General features: G+C 38.4%; 1 protein-coding gene across 1 annotated transcript; it reads left to right on the plus strand.

Moving 5' to 3' along the window:
• The first annotated feature begins 15,521 nt into the window (after positions 1-15,521).
• Positions 15,522-16,102, plus strand: LOC135700567 (uncharacterized). The gene has a single exon (XM_065221095.1). It carries the CDS (start codon positions 15,584-15,586, stop codon positions 16,100-16,102), a length of 519 nt encoding a protein of 172 aa, XP_065077167.1. The 5' UTR covers positions 15,522-15,583.
• The last annotated feature ends 727 nt before the right edge of the window (positions 16,103-16,829 follow it).

The raw sequence follows: 16,829 nt of genomic DNA on the forward strand, positions 1-16,829 counted from the left end.
AGCTGAACATTGCATTAGGTCCTAAGTAACATTGATCGATTCTCTTCGTCGACTTTCTCTTTCGTTAATAACTTGAGCACATAACCGTTTCTAGTTGAGTTTGTCGTATTAGATGCTAGATTAAAGCTTCTTTTATCAATCTGTGTTATGGAAATACCTGGGAATGTCTTTACATGGCCGTAGGGATTCAAAGAGAAAGTCGACAAAGAGAATCTGTCAATGTTACTTAGGAACTATTGCAATGTTCAACTTGATTTCTTCATGCATTTCAACCAATATCCCCATATAATTTTTTTTCTCACCTTATGGAACAAATCTAAGAGTTTGTCCGTTGAGATAAATTGTAAAAATTTCCCCCCCAGTCTATGATCAAAGATACCCCGTTTTACGGTACATCGTTTTGAAGAACTTGCTTTTACTTGATTTGTTTTCCGTGCCAGGGAGGCAGATCCAACACCTGGACCCTACCTATCGACCTATCAACTCATGAACCGGGGACCAACGGCTTTACTTCCCTTCCGAAGGAAGGCGTGATCAGAGATGTTATGCCTCAGAACATCCCGGCGGCGCCGACTGGGATTGAACCTGGGGTGAGAGGTAATCACGCTTAACACAACACCACCGGCGCCTTTATTGTTTTGAAGAAAGCCTCAACTTTATTTCAACTGTGCTGCTCGAAGATAATACCAAAGATTCGGAGTTTCTCAATGCATACAATTGCTTTGTATTTCAATTACATTCTTTATTAAAGTTTATGTATTTTTAGTACTTATGAAAGCCGTAATCATTCGTTATAAGATCAGATTCGCCATTCTCACCTCTACCTTCCATAGTTGTAGGTAATGACGCTCGATGACGTGGTGTATGGCCAGCCATAACTATAAGGGTATCCGTATCCGTATCCGTAGGGATAGTACCCATATGGATACACTGAAGGTCCTGCAATTGCAACCGTTGGCACGCCGCTAACTATTACGGAGCGCTTATCACGAGCGGCATCCGAGTCCACGCTATCCGTATTGGGCACTTCCACATTTGGCACTTCCGCTTCCAACTTGTCTCCTTCGGGAATGGGATCGGATTGTGCCAACACCACCAGACAACACACCAACAGACCAGCGACTAACAGCTTCATTTTCCAGTTGTTCTGCTTGCAGTTCGTCCGATTGAATTACACTACCTTCTGAGACCAGGTGACTGCTTTTATATCGAAAATACTTTGATCGTAAGGACTTTGAAGTTCTTTGTTCATTGCTGTGACCACTGCGGGAGCTTTCTAAAATTGAACTAAAATTCTTGTTTCTAACAAAAGCGTAAAAGGTCAATCACTGGGGGACATGGCAATGAACGAAAACATGCAACAGGGAATTGAACTCGTCGTGTGACTGGTTGTAACGCGTTATCACACGGTGTAGAGTCAGGATTTTTCCCACTTGGTTAGTTCACGCGTTCGTGTGGATAACATAATAATAACTTTTGAGGCATTCATGCATGTTTCTCTTCTGATTGAATGATCATTTGTTTATCGTATCGTGTGAGTTATGGGTCACGTGCAATCGACGATTGATGTGCAAATATGTTGAAGTGTGATTATTCAATAATTATCCAGTTCTTTAAACCGTGTAAAGTGATGTCTTGTTTGTGGGGAAAACCAGACCTCACTTGACCAGCAAAACAATGAGGTCATTTTCCTGTAAGTATGTATTTCTTCATTACAGTGTCTTCTTGGACCATTGACTCTATGTTGCTGTACAGCACTTAATTCTTGTGGTTCAATTATTGATAACTATAGCGTCTATGTAAACTCAATGAATCAATTAGGTTTTCGTCACACTGATCAAAGAACTTATAGATTATTTTCGGTATAAAAGGAACCACCCAATGCTACCAGAAGTCAGTGTATTCGATCGTACGAAACAGAATAACTGAAAAATGAAGCTGTTGGTGTCCTGCATTTTGGTAAGCTGTCTGGTGGTTCTGGCACAGTCCTCCACCACTCCAGTTCCTGATAAAGTTGAGTTGACGACAAAAGTGCCCAATACGGAAGTAGTGCCCAACAAGGATATTGCGGATGACGTTCGGGATAAACGATCCATAGCCGTCAACGTTGGCCCTCTGACGGCTAGTGTTGGACTTAACCCTTATCCATACGGGTATTATCCCTATGGCTATTATCCATACAGTTACAGCTACCCATATTACCCATATGGCTATGCTTATGGCAGATAGAAGACCCAACAGCGTATCTGCTCTTACGGTGAACGGTTGTGGTTATTATTAATAATGTATAGAATTATAATAAAGTTAATGCGAAAAACCTCATGTAAATTTTGGATCTGATTTTTCGGTTAAATCTACTGCAGCCTTCTTCTCTCTATCGTACTGTATTTCTACTATCTGGAGCTAATGATTGTTTGCAGTTGGGGTTCTTTTGAGTACTCCCTCAGTGTCACTCTATTAGAGAGTTGTCCAAGCTTGCTATTGCATTCCTTTGTATAGTAGACCGGGAACCGAATCCACCACTCCCAGATCGGTGTCGTTAATATCCGATCGCCTACGCGTTTACAGCTTTTGACGTAGGACTACGTCTGTGATTTCTATATGGGGGTCACTTTGTGAAAACCGAAAATGGAACATGTGACAAAATTATGAAAGATTATGAACGCTAATAACTCAGCTGCCCCTGAACCCATTTCAATCATTTTATCACCAATAAAACAGAAATATGTCTACGCATCTGCCAGAAAAAAAATGTATTATAACACTAGTGCCACCTAGTGAGATATTTCAGAACTAAACTGTCAAAAATTCAAAAGGTCTTGACCTCCTGAACAACATAGCAGAAAACATCAACTTTGTTTCTAGCAAAGATCTCATGATATCGAAGTTCATAGGAACACTAGTGTCACCTAACGAGAGAATTTCGAACTAAATTGATCTCAATTCAATAGGCCTTAGCCATCTGAACAACACTGCATAAAACAGCAACGTTGTATCTAGCTGGGATCTCGAGATGTTGACCCTGCATGCACGCGAAGTTCATAAGAACACTACTGCCACCTAACGAGAGAATTCCGAACAAACCTGACCTCAATTCAAAAGGCCTTGGCCTCCAGAACAATAATGCAGAAAACAGCAACTTTGTATCAAGCAAGGATCTCGAGATGTCAACCCACCATTTACACGAAATTTAAAAGAACACTGGTGCTGGTCTTAGCCTTCTGAACAGCAATGCAAAAACAGCAACATGAAATTCATAAAAAACACTAGTGACACCTAGTGAGAGGCTTCCGAACTAAAATTTACTAAATTCAAATGGTCTTAGTCTCATTAACAACATCGCAGAAAACAGCAGCTTTGTATCCAAGAACGATCTCGAGTCGTCGACCCTGCATGTACACAAAGTTTATAAGAACACTAGAGCCACCTAGTGAGAACATTCTGAACTAAAAAATATACTGCAGTGTTGGCCTTTGTAATCTTAACAACATTGCAGAAGACCGCATTCTTCTATCTAAAACATATCACGAAAACTTTATTCTATGAAAGTTAATAAAACGAAGTTTTCTGCAAACACTAACACCACTACCTAAATACCACGGAGTTCTAGGATTAGTTTAATGGATGGACCACTTTTACGGATGTTCGTCATCTTTCGGAATACAGTCCCATGGCCATCCGGGTCCACGTTTTTGTCACGACCCCCATTTCATTCTTATATCACAGCTCCAAGTGTTTTTGAAGAAACCACGGAGCTTTACAATAATAAAATTCCCCACATTTTTATTGTCGAATTTCCATATGGAATTCCACATGATTTTCATGTGACCACACATAAACAGAATCTACCCAGAAGCACACATGAAATTTATGAGTCAAATGAATAGTATGTGTGGTTACACATGGCTTTTATGTGTACACATATTAAGTGTGTGTCCGACACATAAATATCATTTGTTGATCGCATTGCAAAAAATCATGTGTGGGACGCATAAAAACATTCTTTGAAATTTTATCAGTGTAGGTTCAGTTTCGTGGATTTACCACTTTTGCGGATGATCCGGATCTTCCGGAGGACGATTCCATAGCCATTCAGGAAAATTCTTATGTTACAACCCTAAATTAATTTATATACCACAGTTCCAAATGTTTTCAAAAATACCGTGAAGCTTTAGGATCAGCTATTATGTCACGCTAAATTGAGGAAAAATTATATATATAACTGTATTTTGGCTAATTATGAACATTTATGCACATTAAGGTTCAAAGGTTACGAAAAATTCAAATGCAGTTGTTTTCGACGCATCATTTTAGATTGCAAAAAGCTCGGAGAAATGGATGTAATGTTTGCCTAAATGCCCCTAATGTGGGCCCATACATAAATTCAGCAATCGACTAAATTTTCAATAGCGACGAAAAATATCCAAGATGCGTCACACACTGTGCAGCATTTAAGGGGCAAGATGATTCAGAAAACATCGGGCCTGTTTAAATCGAAGATTTAAACACGATGCTTCAGAATCCAATAAATGGATGACACGTTGACATCTCGTACCGTACGTTCCGATTTTGGTAATTATATGATTGGTTGGTCGTTGCTAGAAAGGTTAAGTGATGCTCCATTTTTTTTCTGCCGGTTGGGGCATGAGCACTAACTCTTGTCCTAGCCTTTTATGACTTATGGCTATAGCGCCATTACTCGCTTTCTGAAACGAGAAAAGGGAAAGGAAAATGAGATTATGTGAAATCTATGAACATAACAAATATTTTTGATTTGAAATATACAATATAGAAATGCATAACGGTGGTGGTCACTACCTGAGTCTTGTCACTAATATCAAATCATAAAAAGTAACAAGGACTAAAATGTGATCCTTTGATAACTGGAAATATGGTAGATATTATATCAGTAATGCACCAGAAAAAGGTAATCTCCCAAAGTTACTGGTTTGAAAAGATAAAAAAATTACAAAATGAAACGAACTCACCAAGTTTAGCCAATTGAGCCTGAAGGCTGCTTGACATGTGTTGATGTAGAAGTCCAAATTGTAGACGAAGCTTGACGAAGATCAGCATGAACTAGTCCGGTTTATGGTAGTTGCGCGGAGTGTCTTCCGTCGATTTGAGATAAACAAATGTTCGGATGTATGTTGTCGATTTTGGATGTTCATTGGCAAGCCTTTTAGTGGCTAATAGTCAGGTTCAACGCTGCGACTCAACGAATGATGAAACAAATGATGGGACGCCTCGTGGAGGTTCTAGGGTAACCAACTGATTTTGGACCCCTAGAGGAAGTGAGATCACGTTTATGTCAAAATAATATTATTTGTTTATTATTATTATGCAATTTACATGCGGTTGTGTTTGAAAGCTACTCATCTTGGATGTAAAATGTCACTAGATGTTTTATTTATTGATATATACTCGAAAAATAATTCTTTTCACATATTTTGGACCCTTCCACTTGATTTTGGACAGTGTCCATAATATATTTTGGACACACTGAATGGGAACGAATATATTTTGGACATGCTGAAGTTCTTTCAACCTATGAGCCTAAAATTAATTACGACGGTCACTTCTTCCTATCTTGCATTTGTTAGGTCCGTCTAGGTGGGAAAATTTTCAAAGAAGGTGCCGTAAAACGGGGTGAAATTGATCAGCGGGGTGAATTTGATCGCTGAGTATACCCAATATTGTACTTATGCATAATATTTTTACAATGTATACAAATATACATTCGTACGCTTAGTAACGAAAAACATGTTACACATGAAAAAATATCACGAGAAATTTCAGCGATCAATTTTGCCCCGCTGATCAATTACACCCCGTTTTACGGTATGCATAAAAGTTAACCACATATGAGTTTTCCATTGCCATTTTGTTGCTGCCAATCGATCTGAAACCAACTTGTATTCCTCAAAAAACTTGTTTCGAACTAAAAAAGCTAAACTTTGATTACAATTAACCCCCAAAATGCGGATAATAGAGAAAATTTAAATGGAAACCGCCTAAACGGTGTCCATACTACGTGGGATTGACTTAATTGGTTACAACATGGAATATCTCGAGATCCTGACCAGATAGAAAGTTACTGTCTTCGGCAAAGTTGTTCAGGAGGTCAAAGCCTATTTCTTAGTGTACAATAGTTCAGAATTATCTCACTTCGTGGTGCTAGTATACATGTGAAATTCTCGTGTATAAAATATCTCTAGATCCTGACCAGATAGAAAGTAAATGCCTTCAGCAAAGTTGTTCAGGAAGTCAAGCTCTTTTCGTTGGTGGAGTAGTTCAGAAATTTCACACTACGAGGCGCTAGTATATACGTGTAATTCTCGCATATACAATAGCTCGAGTTCTTGACCAGCTAGAAAGTTACTATATTGGGCAAACTTGTTCAGGGGGTCAAGACTTTTCGACTGGTAGACAGTAGTTCAGAATTTTCTCACCACGTGGCGTTTTTATACATATACACTTCTCGCATATGATATATCTCGAGATCCTGACCAAATAGAAAGTTACTGTCTTTGAAAAAGTTGTTCAGGAGGTCAAAGCCTATTGCTTGGTGTAGAATAGTTCAGAATTTTCTCACTATGTAGTTTTAGTATACACGTTAAATTCTCTCATATAAAATATCTAGAGAGCATGACAAGATAGAATGTTACTGTCTTGGGCAAAGTTGTTCAGGGGATCAAGGCCTTTTGGCTAGTGGACGGTAGTTCAGAATATTTCACTTCATGGTACTAGTATATACGTGCAATTCTAACATATGATATATCTCAAGACCTGCTAAAAATGTACTGTAATCGGCAAAGTTGTCCAGGAGATCAAACCCTATCGTTGGTGGAAAGTACATAATTTTCTCACTAGGTGACGTTGAAAGACACGTGAAATCCTTGCATATAAAATATCTCTAAATGACCCGCATACTAGTGCCACGTAAAGGGAAAATTCTGAATTACTGTACACCAACGAAAAGATCCTAACATCCTGAACAACTTTGCCGAAGACAGTAACTTTCTGTCTGGTCAGGATCTAGAGATATTTTATATGCGAGAATTCCTCATGTATACTAGCGTTGCAAAGTGATAAAACTCTGAACTTAAGTCCACCAGCAAAAAGGCCTTGACTTCCTGAACAACTTTGCCGAAGACAGTTACTTTTTATATGATCAGGATTTCGAGATATTTTATATGAGAATTTCACGTATATACTAGCACCATATAGTGAAAAATTCTGAACTATAGGCTTTGAACTCCTGAACAACTTTTTCGAAGACAGTAACATTCTATCTGGTCAGGATTTCGAGATATATCACATGCGAGAACTTCACATGTATACTAGTGAGTAAATTTTGAACTGCTGTCCACCAGCAAAAAGGTTATGATCTCTAGAACTACTTTGGCAAAGACAGTAACTTTCTATCTGGTCAGGATCTCGAGATATTCCATGTTGTAACCAATTAAGTCTGAACCCTCGAAGTATAGACACCATTTACGCGGTTTCCATTTACATTTTCTCTATTATCCGCATATTTTGGGGGTTAACTGTAATAAATATTTAGCTTGTTTAGTTAAAAGCAAGTTTTTTGATGAATACTCGTTGATTTCAGATCGATTGGTAGCTCGGCTGCAAAATGGAAATGGAAAACTCACACTGTTGTACAAAGTACAACGCGTGAGTACTCGTGTTACAAAGGTTGGCGCGAGTAACGGAGGAAATATAATATAACGTAAGGAAACAACTGATCATACCATTGTAGCAGGTTGAGCCTACATGGATCGATCGAACAGACTTCCTTTGGAGAAGGGCTTTCTTTGATATGCGGTATCCAAACTATGGTAGACTCTAAACAGAGTATCTACCAGTGAGGACCGCAGTGAAGAGAGTTTGACTGCTGATCGATAATTGTCCCGTATATTATGAAATATTTGGTTTATATAGCATTTACATGTTCTTGCTTATCCTAGTTAGTCTACATGTAAGAACGAGACGACTGGAGTGCCGATACCCAAAATATGCATCTTTGCCAGGTCTGCATTTTTGGTGACTTGGTGGTCCTACCCGACTGCGCAACATGACACCTTGCGTTGGCACTTCGGTATAGGCCTCACGCGGGGAGAGGAAAGTGGAAATGAAATAACTCTAACGCTGTGGCGCAATCGCCGCATATGGTTGCAATTGCATTCTATGTAATTTGAATCTATGAACTTTGTTCGGATTGAAGTTAATGACTTTGTTTGTTTACGATATGGTTATTGTCGTGGTTATTTGTAGGGATGCACATGACACCATAAAAAATCATTCAGAAGTAAATCTTAATACGGAGACCTGACTCTATGCTTGCAGTCCATATTATTTTTTGTATGGGCTGTTCATAAACTACGTAGACGGTTTTTGAGAGATTTCAACCCCCCCCCCCCCTTCCGTAGAAGACAGTCTCAAACACAAAATTTAAAAAATTGTATGGACCGTAGACATCTGCCAAGCGCTCCCACCCCCCTAAAGCGTCTACGTAGTTTATGAACAGCCCCTTAGTTAAATGCGTTTGGGAAATAGGAAAACTTTTGTGGAAAACTAGGAAAACTCAGAGTGGACCACTCTACGTGTTTTGCCGTTTTTCCCATTTTGAAGCGCCTGATAAACAAGAAATATATTTAAAAACAATGAATTCATATAATTTTGATTGATTTACTTACCAATTTTATCAGAAATCTGAGATAATAGCACGATCGACCAACCGGAATTTTTTTTTGTCGCTCCTTTGATGATTCTCATTTGATAAGTGTCCAAAATAAGTTGGTAACATTTTTTTACGATCTTTTTTGGACACTTTTTATTTAATACTTTTTAAGTAAAATCTTAAGGTGAAATCTTTATAAACACGTGAAATACATCTTCCAAAGTAGAAAAACTGATTTGATAAAAAAAATCATTGAATTGTATATTTTAGACCAAATTTAAAACAAGTCCACTAACGTCGATTCCTCTTGACAAACGGCGAAACATGAAACTTTTTCGATAACATTTTCTAAAACTGCATAAATTGAGCAATTGTAAGCAATTTGAGGTGAACTAATGATCTTGAGACATAGCAAGTAATTGAAAGAATGTAATTACAACATCAACCCAGATGAATTTGAAGAAACTAGACAGTAAGCGAGGAAAATATATGAAAAGGGTCCAAAATATGTAGGGGTCCAATTCAAGTTGGTTACCCTACTTGGCTTCGGAACAGCTTCTCAGCGCAAATAATAGGGACCTAGAATGAGGAATAAGAAATAGTCTCTTGGCCACACACTTAGAAATAACTATTTTTACACGTGATGGATTTCGTCTTTGACATAAAAGATGAGACGTAAACAAACATGTCATGTAATATTAAGTGTTCCGATACTGAAAAATTTCGTTGCTCGATGAAAAGTACGTTTGATTGAGCTATATTTTGCGTCAGTTATGACTCAACCTTATGTCAAAATTGACGCTCGTATATGTCACTCTCAGAGCACCTAAATTTACATGATTTTGTCTAAGTGTGCAGATCAGCAACCGATTAACGATAAAAAAAACTCCTCGGAAAAAAACAAACGTCAGGTTCGATCTCAAGAAATGGTTAAGATATGTCGTTGCAAACATGCCGTTTGGAGTGTTAACGTGTTAGTTAAAAGTGTTTCCGGGAAAGATGAAAACAAAAATCATATTATTGTATACAATGTAAGCGTTTGACGTGTTTGACCCTATAATTTCCTGTTAAAAAGTGTTATATCCACCTTTTTAGCTTAACCCGGTGTACCTTATTGAAAACTCATAAGCTATTAAGTAACATAGGGTTTCTTTTCAGTTAGTTTTGAGTATAAATGAAAAGTTCACAAGCAACATATGACAGAAACGTAACGGAATAGAAACAACTTAAAACGATGCAACAGTTCACCTCATCTTCATGGATGTTTTAATTGTTAAATTTTAAATCATATATAATAGTTTTCGATATATAGGAATTTTGCTCTAATTTCCGTCCTACTAAGCACAACCCATGCTTTACCACTCTTTTTTGAACGAGTTTTAACATCAAATGAAATGTTTCTATCGAAGATGACTTCTAAATGTATTCCCCTTTCTACAAGGGGCACGCAATAACCTTTAACTCCGACGCAGGCAACGGCTGTAATTAAATTAATTCCATTAACTATTGCTTTGATTAATCAAAAAGTTGCTGGAACGATTAAAGCCGAAGAGTTCCGTCCCATCAACATATTGCACACATTAGAGAAAATGTTAGAACTTGTTGTTAAAGGCCAGCTGTTGAAGTATTTAAATAGTAATAGTTTGTTGATACCAGAACAATCGGGATATCGGGAAGGTCATTCTTGTGAAACCGCGTTGAATTTGGTTTTAGCGATGTGGAAAAATAAATTGGAGTGTAAATATACGATTGTTGCTGTTTTTTTGGATCTTAAACGCGCTTTTGAAACAATTTCTAGGCCCATATTGTTAAGATCAATCAAGCGCTTTGGAATTACGAGTACTGTATATATATGGTTTGAAAGCTATTTGTCTGACAGAACTCAACGGGCTGTTTTTAATGATTTTGTTTCCAGTCCCGTGGGGAATAAACTTGGAGTGCCCCAGCGAAGTGTATTAGAGCCCCTGTTATTTATTATGTATATTAATGACTTACGACGTGTTTTACGATTTTGCGACATTAATCGTTTTGCAGATGATACTGTGTTATTCATTGCAGCTAAGGATTTAGATGATGCCGTTTTACACTTGAATGAAGATTTGCGTTCTCTAAGTAGATGGTTGAAGTATAAACAGTTAAAATTGAATACAAGTAAAACTAAATTTATGGATATTTTGCGGAATCGATTAAATGAGAACGTCTCTGTTGTAACTGATGATGAGACTATTGATCGCGTTCGGGAGATTAAATATCTTGGCGTGATTATTGATGACACACTTAAGTTCAACTCTCTCATTGACAATGTCATCAAGAAAATTGCCAAGAAGTATGGAATTCTATGTCGACTGAAAAACGATTTAACTATTGCCAGTAAAATACATCTATACAAATCAATCATCTCCCCTCATCTAGACTTTTGCCCATCCATTTTATTTCTGTCCAATGCAACACAAATATCGAGATTACAGCGCTTGCATAATAATCTAATGCGTTTGATTTTGAGATGTAATAGATTCACTTCCTCAACTTTGATGCTAGACGCCTTACAATGGTTGTCGGTGAAGCAAAGAATTGTATATTTGACTATGGTGTTCATTTTTAAAGTAATTAACGGTTTGCTGCCTCGATATTTGTGTGATCGAATTGAAAGAGGAAGTGATTTTCATAGATATAATACTAGAAACGCGGTTGAAATAAGAACACCACATTTCTTGACTTGTGCTTCACACAATTCATTATATTATAAAGGAATAAATGTTTTCAATTCGATGCCTAGACATATCAAACGTTTAGCAACACTTACATAATTTAAAAGACACTGCATTTCACACGTTAAATAAAACTGTCTTTTGAACAGTTATCCAGTGATTTTTTTTTATGAATTGACAAACTATGTATCTTGACGAAGTTATCTCTAACGGATTATTTTATATGGATAGCTGTTATAACGACTTTTTAATAATTATTGTAGCACTGCAAATACTAATTTCTGTTCGCCACGAGGGTGATGATGGATTTTTAATATTTGATTTAATAGTAGATTAATCAAAAAAAAAAAAGTAGTCTACAAAGGTTTGAGCCTCGCGCGCGTATTACGGATATAGAGGACTGAATTTAACATTTGATAAAAAAATATGCAATTTTGAAGCTTATTTGAAAGATACCTTGAGTTAGTAATAAGTTTTCTGGCAAATGTTAGGGGTTCGTGAGCATTCCTGACATTGCTGAAAATTATGATAGCATCAGATTGCGGGGTTGCTAGTGTAATAGGATGCTTTGTTGATTGTTCATTAACTCTTGATTGCTTGTAATACTTATGAATATTTTAGGTGGACAAAAAGGTGAACTAAGAGGTGGACGCCTGAGCTTTTCCACATTTATATCGCTGTGAAGCAACTGTAAACTCTAGAGGGAATTTATATCTGTAACTGAAACCAGTTCGATTTTGTTTGCCAACCTGGTTAAAATGTCATATTCAATTATCTTAAAGATAAATCGTCCAGCTCAAACCTTTGTAGGGGTAAGAGGTGGGACCATCATCATAATTTTTTCATTAATTACACAGTGTTAGCGTTAGCGTTAGCGTTAGCGTTGTTATGATATACTTCGTAGATTGGACACTAGCGACACTCACGTCTCTTCTGAAATTATCAGTTAGACTACTTTCAGGAATAATGCTGAGGAGTAAACATTGGTTCCAATCTAAACAAGAGTAACAGAAGCATGACTGTCGCTATTCCCGGCCACGCTCATCTTTACCATAACTAGGGATAGGGAAGGAAATGTTGATGTAGTACTTACTTAACGAGAGGCCACCGACTTAGCGACACCCTCATAAGTGCTACGGAGTTGGAGGGTTGGGTAGGGTATTCGGTTAGGATTCACCTCAAGTTGGCGATGCAACCAAAAGTATGTATTGTTTATTTGTTGTTTATTTAATCTCTCGATAGCCGGCTATCGAAAGAACATATTAATTTTGTTTAGTGATAATGCATTTTAAGAGTCATGATGGAGAGCTTGGGATTAAACCCATGATTTTCTGCTCAGTAAACAAAAACGATCCCTCCAGGGTCATCGAGCATCTCAGAACCATAACGCTTCGCGACAATACAGGACTACGTTTTCGCTTGATATGCAAATAGTTTCCGAGGTTAATGTTCAATATCAAATATACAAATGATGGTGGCGATTTATTGTGCTGTGGAAGAGCTTGGGGTTAAATCCATGATTTTCTGCTCAGTAAGCAAAATCGATCCCTCGAGGGTCATCGAGCATCTTATAATCCACAGCGCTTTGAATAACTATTATTTACGATAATTACATGAAATAAATAAAATATAAACTACAAACAAAACGTGACTACTAAAATCTCAAAAAGAGTATATTTCACGCAACCAGGAATCTCAAAACCATTAGACGCTATAATGATACTCTGCACATGTTAGACACAAGAAAAGGCCAAAAAGCAAGCGTCAGACACACAAAACCCGCCAAATCCACTGGCAGTCACAACCAACGATTCTACGAATCGCGAGCGCTCACGAATCATAAAACGCTGACTGCGACACTCTGAAAGCGAAATTGACAGGCTCTATGCGTCAAACACCCGCCCTCCAATCTCCACCCGCATCCAACAGCACAAATCTCCATTACAACATCTAACGAATTCAAAACTCCGAAAATCACTCATCTATAGCAAGTGAGTGGAAGCAACCCTGCATGCAACCATTCTTAATGATACACGTGTTCTGCCTATCTTTCTATTAGGCCTGTGGACATGCGTTAGCTTCGAAACTTCTAACCAAACTGGGTAAATTTTCAGATCACAAAAAAAAAACTTGAAAAAAAACTTTCAAAGGTAATTACAAGTAAGATAAATATTGATTATTTTACGCGAAAACGAGCAAGTAATATTAAATCTCTTGTATCATATGCTAATGCAAATTGACTGTAACAAAAATAATATGCTTAAATAAAATAAAATATTAATAAAATTATATGCAAAATTTACAAGAAGATCATTACTTTATTGGTGAGAAGTTTTTAATAAGCCCTCCCAGTTCCTCTGTATACAGAACAAATCTGATACTATAATCAGAATTGCTCAGTCTGCATAATGCAGCCGATTGCATCAAGGAAGTTCTATTAACAACCAAGAATTAATCGTTTGAGGTATACTGAAGCATTAAGAAGGTGATATGTGTCACTATAGGAAATCATCATCGTTGCAAATATACAGAAATTAAACATAACCCTTTGCTTCAGTACCGTCAACCTCCATGTCCATGGGGAGGGAATTTTTTCATTAATTACACAGTGTAGAACATTAACTTCTTCTAAAGTCCATTAATTACATACGAAATTTCGTAATTAAAGTACATTAATTACATTTTAAAAACTTTTAATTACATTAAGTACGGATAGTTAATTTCAATAACCGTCAGTACTACTTCAAAACGCATTAATTACTTTAAGTAGGGTTAACTACCCCATTTTCAGCCTATTAAGCACAATCCACACTTAGTCTTTCCTAATCTAGCGCAGTGTAGCACCAAACGGAATGTTATTATTACTGATGGCTTCCAAATTTATTTGCCTTTCCGTACGTACCGTAAGATTTGATAAAGAGAAACCAATCGTTGAGATATTGTCAACAGTCTAACACTACTTCGGATCGGATGAAGATAAAACATGATTCGGTCGGAGCGCTTCTTTTGTTTTTGGGAATAATGGGTGCAAATCTTCATATCACGCGTTCTCATTGACTTCGTTCGGAAGCTTATTAACTAAAGTATCGTACCAAACGCATAATTGACTTGTTAACTCTGAAATCATGGATTTATTTGAAGTTTTCTGCTCGATAGGCCCATAATTGACGATTAGGTCGAAGTAGTTCGCTACCCTACTTTTAATTGCATTTTAACTTCAACGCACCGGTTCATTGTATTGCGTGCCCCTCGCCTTTCCATAAATACCGTTAAATTTGGTAAAGAGCCACACATTGTTGAGATATTCTTATAAATCTAACACTGCTTCTTGATTCCAAATTCGTCCTACGAGTTTCAATTACGTCCAAACGCATTGAAACGCCATTGAATTTTCTTCGTCCTACGGATGAAGGTAGGAAAAGAGATTTTGCTAGGAGCGCTTCTTTTGTTTTGAAAACAATGAGTGTAAATATTCACACAATACGCTCTAATAGGCTCTGTGTTGTAGCTTGTGAATTAACGCATCAGCTCAAACGTATTACTGATTTGTGCACGGTGAAATCATTGATTATACTGATGTTTTCTGCTCGATAGAACGGAAATGAACGATTACGACGAAGTAGCGCTCTACCCTAATCGTAGGAAAGTTCCAAGCATACCAGCACCCGGAATCTGTCGCATAAATCACACTGCCAAAACAAACCATCGCCGTCTTAGCAACTGAAGACGATCTCGTTCCTTCACCAAGCGGTCCTCTCTCCTTCGTGATGCTGATCCGTCTCATTGCCCCACGCCCTGTTGTCTCAGTACGACATCGAAGCACACCCCTTCCGTAATCGCACGAAACGGTACGGTATTACCGGCAAAAGCTAATAAACGATAGCGGGATTTCTGAGACGAAAAACCAGTTTCTCGACGGCACAGTGTCATTTCGGTTCATTTCGGACCCAAACTAGTTGACCTCGGTCAAGCCGCACCAAAGTGTGATGATACATATAAGCAGCACCTCATCATCGGCTCCGATTCTAAACGTTGGGTATGCAAATTCAATTCCGCGTGCTAAAATTTGGCAAACTGTAAACACCGGAATGGTTCGTCAAACGTCTCTAGGAAAGCTATATAATGAACGGATTCTTCCGGGTGGTAGTTTATTCCGAGCAGGAAGATCATCAGTTGTGAAGATTGCAAAATGAAGCTACTAGCGGAATCGCTGTTGTTGTGCGTGGTCTTTTTTGGTGCCGTTCGGTCGGTTCCTGTGGTGGTGCCGAGCAGCGACGTCAAGTCGGAAGTGTTGATTCCGGTCGTGCAAGTGCAGCAGCCGCCGGATGGAGCCCGTGCTAAGCGACATTTCGGATTAGGTGGAATCGGACTTGGCGTGGAACTGGTGGGGGGAGGCTTTGGAGGTGGATATGGTGGCGGATATGGAGGTGGTCATGGAGGTGGCTATGGTGGCGGATATGGTAGCGGCTATGGAGGTGGCTATGGAGGTGGTTATGGAGGTGGTTATGGAGGAGGATATGGAGGTGGTTATGGAGGCGGATATGGAGGTGGTTATGGAGGTGGATACGGTGGCCCAGTTGGACCGCCTTTTGGAGGATTTGCACCGTACGGACCTTATGGAGGAGGTTTCTCGCCATACGGAGGCGGAGGTGGCTATGCCGGTGGGTACGAATATGGATATGGTTCGGGATATGGATTCTACGGGTAATTGGAATGTGATAATTGCCAAAGTACAAAACCTGATGCCTTCCAGTGATTATTTATTGAAGCGTGTGTGTGTGTGAAAGCAAATATTATTAATAATTAAGATTAATAAATATCAAATATCGGTGTAACTGCTGTTGATTGATTTACTGAGTCATCCGAAAGAATTGTCAAGTAATAGGAAACAAGTTAATGAATTGGACTTACATTCTCTTTTCATCGTTTGTTGATATCTTGTCACGTAGCTTCTAGTGACAAACATTGATGGTAGGTTTCAAAACTGAACCTGTAACCAGTTTTGTAACATTCTATTATCGTTTTGTTTCGTAATTGACCCAATTGGGAACAAGACTTGCATGTACTTCAAATCAATTACTGTATCTTTCCAAATGGTTTACTTCTTAGCTCTCGAAGGTTAGTAGAAATAGCGACTACTTTCGATATAAAAGGAATTATTTGCTCTCAAAGAGACAGTGTATTCAATCGGATGAACCACAAGCAGGACTAGTGAAATGAAGCTGCTAATTTCTTGCCTTCTGGTGTGCTGTGTGCTGGCACTGGCGCAATCCACTCCAACTTCAGTCCCGGATGCAGCCGAGCAGGAGACAACCGTGCCCAATGTGGAAGCGGTGGTGCCCGGCACAGATGTCACGGATGCGAACCGTGATAAACGTGGCGTTGTAGTTTCCGTTGGTCCTCAGCCGGTTCCTGTCGGAGTGCGGCCCCCAGTC

The sequence above is a fragment of the Ochlerotatus camptorhynchus genome, unplaced genomic scaffold, assembly GCF_037179485.1.
Source record: "Ochlerotatus camptorhynchus isolate MF236.1 unplaced genomic scaffold, CSIRO-AGI_Acam_v1.1 ptg000138l, whole genome shotgun sequence".
Lineage (NCBI taxonomy): Eukaryota > Metazoa > Arthropoda > Insecta > Diptera > Culicidae > Ochlerotatus > Ochlerotatus camptorhynchus.